Source organism: Medicago sativa, chromosome 6 (genome assembly GCF_051527215.1).
Source record: "Medicago sativa cultivar Bolivia chromosome 6, Bolivia_mono, whole genome shotgun sequence".
In the NCBI taxonomy this organism is placed as follows: Eukaryota; Viridiplantae; Streptophyta; class Magnoliopsida; order Fabales; family Fabaceae; genus Medicago; species Medicago sativa.
In genome coordinates, this window is record NC_140754.1 from 58,743,659 (window position 1) to 58,751,678 (window position 8,020).

Here is an 8,020-nt window from a genome sequence, read left to right on the forward strand (position 1 = left end):
ACATACGAAATGATTTTAGATTTTTGTAAAAATTTACGTGAATGATCTATGTGATATAAACTTACAATTCAACGGTCAAATTTGAAATATATGCATCGAGTAAAACGGTATTGAGCGGTTAACATTGAAGTGTATATTTCTATCATTTTATTATGGGAATATACAAATATAACTTAAAAACAATCACACCCTTAGCTCTACTTCAACTTTACAAAACCGATTTTTAAAATGATTTATGATCTCACTTATAAATGTATGTGCCTTCCATCATTGATACTCCTAAAAATCACGTTACACGTTCATTCTATTCTTATTGTTTATTGCACATGCCTTGTTTCTTCTTTATATTATATTATAATTATAGTAAAGTCAATATACATGCGAAGTCAAATATACCAATACTTCTCCTTGTAGAAGCATTTGTGTCAGTTGTTTCCATTTGATGTTTGCAGAAATCATATGCGTCTCCTTGTAGTGTGAAACACTAACACAGAGTAAACTGTTTACGTTATACTAAGGTACAATGCCTTTTTTTTTTTTTTTTGCCTTTTTCTATATTTTAAAATCTTTTTCTTGTTAATTCAACTTAATAGATTTAGCTAAATAGCCTTGATAAACCTTTTCTCTTCTTTTTGGGGAGTGGGTAGTTCAATATCTTGTTTGCTGAGAAAGTTTTATCTAAAAAGACATTACTAATTTGTTTCTCTGTTTGTTACAGACTTTGAGCAGCACACAGAAGCTAAAAAGAAGATGGTTGATGTTTGGAGCTTTATTTGCGGGGACTGTGGTTTTTCTAAGAATGGAGGAAAGCCTTTTTGTTATGATATAAAACTTTTGAAAGATCCGTCCTCGTGCATCAACCATTTGATGGTAACTTGTTTAGATGTGTTCTTGTTGATCATGTTGTTGTTAATGATGTTCCTTAAGATTTCCTCAAGACCCTTCTGGAGCATAGTAAGATATTCAAACTTGCAGCTAGTCTCTGCCATAACCAATGGCTTTCTTGGGTTGATACAAATTTCCTTAGGAATTTGGATCTTAAAGGAGAAATTAAGGAAAAATCACGAATTTTTTCCTCTTAAGGAGTGGTTGCTAGAAATCTTTCATGGCTTCACATGGTTGTCAGTAAGTTTAACTGTAAGCCTTCAGCTAAAACAACTCTCGAGAGCATGGTTGTGGATTTGTTTTGTTCCTATGTTCTTTATTTGTGGTACATTATGCACTTTATCCATGTCTTACACAATTGGCACCGGAAAATTGTCCCTCAAGGCAGCTTTAGATGTTCTATCTTTTCCAGGAGCAACTTTATTGTTGTTAGGAACATACAAAGCATGTCAATGTGAAGATGCTAATAGAGAAATCGGTGAAAGTCTTTATGCTCCGTTAAATGGTCTGTTCAATGAAGTTGATCCTATTAGCAATGTAACCCCGTTTTGTAAAGCTGGATTCTTTAGTAAGATTTCATTTTGGTGGTTAAATCCATTGATGAAAACGAGTCAAGAAAAAACACTTCAGGATGAGGATATCCCAAAATTAAGAGAGTTTGACCGAGCAGAAATTTGTTATTTGACATTTGTGGAGCAATTAAACAAACAAAGACAGTGTCAACCATCATCGCATTCATCAATTTTATGGACAATCATTTTATGCCACCAGAGAGAAATTTTGGTAACCGGGTTGTTTGCTTTTTTCAAGGTACTCGCTCTATCTTTTACTCCTCTACTTCTGAACTCCTTTATAATGGTTGCTGAGGGTAATGAAAGTTTCAAATATGAAGGTTATATATTGGCCATGTCACTCTTCTTTATAAAAATCATAGAATCCCTATCACAAAGACAATGGTATTTCCGCACTAGACTTGTTGGAATGAAAGTTAGATCACAACTTACTGCAACCATTTCTAAAAAAATATTAAGGTTATCCAATACTGCTAGATTGGTTCACTCAGGTAGTGAAATAATGAATTATATGACGGTGGATGCTTATAGAATTGGAGAATTTCCATTTTGGTTTCACCAAACTTGGACAACAATCCTCCAATTGTGTATTGCATTAGTAATCCTTTTCCGCACAATTGGACTAGCAACGCTAGCGTCAATGGCTGTGATAGTTCTCACTGTGCTTTGCAATGCTCCACTATCAAAGTTACAACACAAATTTCAGAGTAAACTTATGTTGGCACAAGATGAGAGACTAAAGGTTAGTTCTGAAGCTCTCACGAATATGAAAGTGTTGAAACTATATGCATGGGAAAACCATTTTAAAAACGTCATATATTGCTTAAGAAATGTGGAACTCAAATTGTTATCGTCCGTGCAATTAAGAAGAACATACAATGTCTTTCTCTTTTGGGCCTCACCAATATTGGTATCGGTTGCCTCTTTTTTGGCATGTTACTTCTTGGAAGTTCCATTGCATGCAAGTAATGTTTTCACATTTGTGGCAACTTTGAACCTTGTTCAAGATCCAATTACAAGCATTCCGGATGTTATTACAGTGATTATTCAAGCTAAAGTTGCATTTGCTCGAATTGCTGTTTTCCTTAATGCCCCGGAGTTGTTGAGTAAAAAATTGAAGAATGAGTGCTTCCGTGTTGACCTCAAAGGCTCAATTTCAATAAAATCCGCTGACTTTTCATGGGAAGGCAATGCATTAAAGCCAACATTGAGGAGTATAAATTTTGAGGTTAGACATGGCCAAAAGGTGGCTATCTGCGGAAAAGTTGGCTCTGGCAAATCAACCCTTTTAGCAACAATTCTTGGAGAAGTTCCTAAAACAAAGGGAATTGTAAGTTTTTATTCCCTTTTGACTACTAAATCATGTGATACATTAGTGATACATTAATTGGCTATAATTTGTATGATATTCTTATTTTTAACATATAACAAACAACTATGTATTTTCCCACTATGAGGTATCAATTAAATGAATACACTAGTGTCTTATCATAAAAATTCAACTTATTGTAATGAACTTTAACTGCACTACATTTTAGTTGTAATATTAATTGATGTGTGACTCTCTATTCTAAATTACAGATTGATGTTCATGGGAAGTTCGCATATGTTTCTCAAACTGCATGGATACAAACAGGCACAATACGGGAAAATATCTTGTTTGGATCTGAAATGGATGACAAAAAATATCTAGAAACACTTAAGAGGTCTTCACTTGTAAAGGATCTTGAGTTGTTTTGCTATGGAGACCTTACTGAAATAGGTGAAAGAGGAGTTAATTTAAGTGGAGGTCAGAAGCAGCGAATTCAACTAGCTCGTGCTTTTTATCAGAATGCTGATATATATCTATTGGATGATCCATTTAGTGCTGTTGATGCTCATACTGCAAAGAAATTGTTTAATGTAACGACATCTTTTATACACATACTACTTGTACATGTCTACTGTCATTATTTACTAAAGCTGTCTTTGAAACTTGACAGGAATACATCATCGAAGGACTCAAAGGGAAAACAGTCTTACTTGTGACACATCAAGTCGAACTCCTCCCGAAGTTTGATTCTATTTTGGTAATTTCTTTCATCTTAAGGCATTGATTATGAAATTATTAATAATAAATATTGAATAAATTTGAAGTTACTGATTTTGTATTTGTAACTATTCCCTCTATGTCTTGCCTATTTATCCTGATTCGACATATTTAGAGTAACATTATACAATGAAGAAATATCCTGAAGTTACTGATTTCTTATTTGTAATTATTCTCTAGTTAAATTTTCTCTCAAGTTTAGCAAGGAATATTCTGAAGAGGATACATTAAATTTCATACATTGGATAATTACAATGTTCTAATGTTCTGATATTGGACCTCTTGTGCAGTACTCAATATAAATGTGGCTGATTTTAAACTAAATTATAGTTGATCAAATAATTTATTTTATTTGTAGTTGATATCTGATGGGGTAATCCTACAAACTGGTCCATATCACCAGTTAATGACATCAAGCCAAAACTTCCATGACCTTATCAATGCTCACAAGGAGACTGCCGATTCTGACCAACTTGCGAGTGTTACTTTATCGCAGAGACATTCAAGTTCCAATAAGTGTACGGAAGCGATCGTATTAAAGCAGTTTAAAGCACCAAATGGCAATCAATTGATTAAGAAAGAAGAAAGGGGGAAAGGAGACACAGGATTGAAGCCTTACTTACAATATCTGAATCAGATGAAAGGCTATATATTCTTCTCAATGACTTCACTCGCTGACCTTCTTTTTGTGGTTTTTTCGATATTGCAAAATTCATGGATGGCTGCTAACGTTGACAATCCACATGTCAGCGCATTGAAATTGATATTAGTTTATTTCACTATTGGTGCTTTTTCAATAGTTTTTATATTCACAAGAGGTCTACTTGTAGTTGCTTTGGGTCTTCAATCATCAAATTATTTATTTTCACAGTTGATGAACTCCCTCTTCCGAGCACCCATGTCATTTTATGATTCTACACCATTGGGAAGGATACTAAGTAGGGTGAGTAAATTAAACAATTATTTTCCTTTCTATGAAATCAAAGAGAATAAATATAATTCTACCTTTTATTTCCAATGTTTAGGTCTCATCTGATCTGAGCATTATGGATCTTGACATACCATTTAGCCTCACTTTTGCTGTGGGAGCTCCAACTGTTTTTTTTTCTAGTCTAACAGTTTTGGCTGTTGTCTCATGGCAAGTCTTGATAGTGGCTATACCAATGGTTTATGTTGCTATTCTCATGCAGGTAATGAACAAATTCATCTGCAAATTATATATGCTAGTCATTTTTTAAAAGTATATATGGACATGTTATAAACTTTTAAACATTTTTCATCTTCTTTTTGGGTAAATTTTTACTAGTTTTTCTTATATAATTTAAACAATTCTTGGTTGGGAAAAAATACATTAAGGTATTTTGTGTTTTAAGCAGAAATACTATTTTGCCTTAGCAAAAGAAGTAATGCGGATGAATGGTACAACAAAATCCTCATTAGCTAATCATGTAGCTGAAACAGTTGCGGGAGCTGCAACAATAAGGGCTTTTGAGGATGAAGATTGTTCTTTTGAGAAGAACCTTTATCTAATTGATGTTAATGCTAGTTCTTTTTTCCATAGTATTGCCTCAAATGAGTGGTTGATCCAACGGTTAGAAATAATCAGTGCAATTGTTCTCACCGCTGCAGCACTTTGCATGGTTATGCTCCCTCCTGGAACATTCACATCGGGTGAGAATTTGTCTGATATTATATCTAAAATGTCATTGTTTGAATTTTATAATTATCCTCAAATCATGAGTTTCTATCCTAAAACAATAACCTCGTCTATCTTGATGTATGTTTATAAATTTTAACATTATTCATTTCAGGATTTATTGGCATGGCTCTATCTTATGGCCTATCACTAAACGCTGCCTTAGTATACTCAATTCAACATCAATGTACTCTTGCAAATTACATAATATCCGTGGAGAGACTAAATCAATATATGCATATAAAAAGTGAGGCGAAAGAAATAGTTGAAGAAAACCGTCCTCCTTTGAATTGGCCAGTTGCAGGCAAAGTAGAAATAAATGATTTGAAGGTAATTCTTGCTTATTTTCAAAATGCAAAGCATCATGTTCACAAAAAATGCAGCTTAAATGAACCACATAATATGTTTATTTTTACCATGTCAGATACGATACAGGCCCGAAGGACCACTTGTACTTCATGGGATCACATGCACATTTGAACCAGGCCGCAAGATTGGTATTGTTGGAAGAACAGGCAGTGGGAAATCCACACTTATTAGTGCTTTATTTCGTCTTGTGGAACCAGCAGGAGGGAAAATTATAATCGATGGAATAGACATAACATCTATTGGTCTTCATGATTTGAGGTCACGTTTGGGTATTATACCTCAGGATCCTATCCTTTTTACCGGGACAGTACGATATAATTTGGACCCTTTATCTGAACATACTGATCAAGAGATATGGGAGGTAAAATATGGTACAAATTATTTTTTTTATTTTTTTAAACGACCAATGTTAATACTGTTAGGACTATGCTGGAAATGGGGATCGAACCCACGATCTCCAGATTACTCCAGTCCTTGGCTCCCCCACATCAGCTACAAAACTTACCTCATATCCCTTTACAATCTATTTATCTTGACTTTGCATAGAATATGTGGACTAATTCTCGTTAAATATGAAGGTTCTCGGGAAGTGTCAGTTGCGACAAATTGTCCAAGGGAAAGAAGAGGGTTTAAACACCTCAGGTATACTTTCACGTTTCATAATTATATCTATGTTTGAAGTAGTTTTGCAAGTTAGGAATGACTAATGAAAAATTTGTACCTAGTTGTTGAAGATGGATCAAACTGGAGTATGGGACAAAGGCAGTTATTCTGTTTGGGGCGTGCTCTTTTGAGGAGAAGTAGGATACTGGTATTGGACGAAGCAACTGCTTCAATTGATAATTCTACTGATCTTATTCTACAAAAAACCATTAGGGTTGAGTTTGCAGATTGTACAGTGATCACAGTAGCACACAGGATACCAACGGTGATGGATTGCAATATGGTTCTTGCTATAAGTGATGGTAAGTTTCTTTTCAAGTTTTACTATCCCTACTCCCTCTTTCTAGTTTAACAAGCACTTACAGACTAATCAATAGCCCATCATCATTTTCTTAAGTTGAGGTTACATAATCATGTCTAATATGTCGAAAAGGTGAGACCGCAGCCAGTAGAGTTTATCTGACTCACAACAAACGTAGGTTTGTTGTTGAGCAAAGGATATGGTTGCATCCACTTAGTTAGAGGGTAATAAACAACGAGTTTGAGGTTTTTTATTTAAGATTTCGACCTTGTATCAAACATAAGATAACATGTAAGATGTGGGGCACTTGATTTTATACTTGAAATATGAAGAATGTGTTTGATCATTTACTTGTTTTCTTCAAAAAAAATTAAATAATAAATATGAAGTCACTGACTGTGTTTTTAGGAGAACTGGCGGAGTATGACGAGCCAATGAACTTGATGATGAGAGAAGAATCGTTGTTTAGGAAGCTTGTTATAGAATACTGGTCTCATTTTCAATCTGCAGAATCGCATTGACTTTTTTATCTTGCACTGGGAAGAAGACACACGTGAGGAAATTAAGGAGAAATAACAGAAAGGTGTCATGTGACAGATTGATTGGGCATGGAAATTCTAGAAGTAACTTAAAAAGGAGAAGAATCTGAATTTTGTGGAAATAGAGGGTGAGGCAAATTGAAGAATTCTGTACTTGTTTCTTTCTTAATTTTACTTGTTGGAAGGATTAGTGTTCCAGTCATTGTCATAGTTTTATTCCCAACGTTTTTCAATTGAATATTGTAACAAGATCATTTTATCTAATATGGATCAAATTTGAGTTTCAATATTAATATTAATTTCGTTTTATTGGATTTTGGCCGGTATCAGTAACTATCAAAGTAGTCCTCTTGAGCTTAGCTCAGTTGGTAGAGACAATACATAATAAATGCAAGGTCCGGAGTTTAAACCCCGACCACCACAAAAAGAAGTAACTATCAGAGTAATAATAATAGGATAGGATAGTAGAGAAAATCATAGTCATTTGATACTTTTTCTCATCTAGAAACCAAATTCATGCAACATTACACATAACACGAAACCAAATACACCAACATACTAAATTCAAGGTCTTGAGCAATTTCACTTCTACAAATGAACACGATTTTATATAGGGTTTTGCTACAATAGACCCGCTCCTTTTTATGAAGGAGCATTTTAGCATTCAACACCTTTTCATTAGGACCAAAAGACCTCATTTTTGTTTTTTGGACAAATCAATATCAAGGGGTAAAAGTGTAATATGTGGTGTGTGTGTGTGTGTGATTATTGCTACTATTCTTCTTCCTTCTGTTTCATCAGCTCGTTCTTCCCATTTCCATGTGCTTCCCTTTTTCAATTCTTCTTCCTATTTCTTCAAATCAAGTGCACGTTGTGTGGTTAAAAAATTCCCTATTTTTTATCTAT

General features: G+C 34.2%; 1 protein-coding gene across 1 annotated transcript; it reads left to right on the plus strand.

The window, feature by feature from the left end:
* The first annotated feature begins 722 nt into the window (after positions 1-722).
* Positions 723-7,428, plus strand: LOC146915939 (ABC transporter C family member 10-like). Its single transcript, XM_085718156.1, has 11 exons — positions 723-2,787; positions 3,039-3,359; positions 3,440-3,526; positions 3,905-4,489; positions 4,572-4,736; positions 4,923-5,217; positions 5,358-5,572; positions 5,667-5,972; positions 6,190-6,253; positions 6,337-6,576; positions 6,984-7,428. Exons 1-11 carry the CDS (start codon positions 751-753, stop codon positions 7,094-7,096), a joined length of 4,428 nt encoding a protein of 1,475 aa, XP_085574282.1. The 5' UTR covers positions 723-750; the 3' UTR covers positions 7,097-7,428.
* Positions 7,429-8,020: the final 592 nt, after the last annotated feature.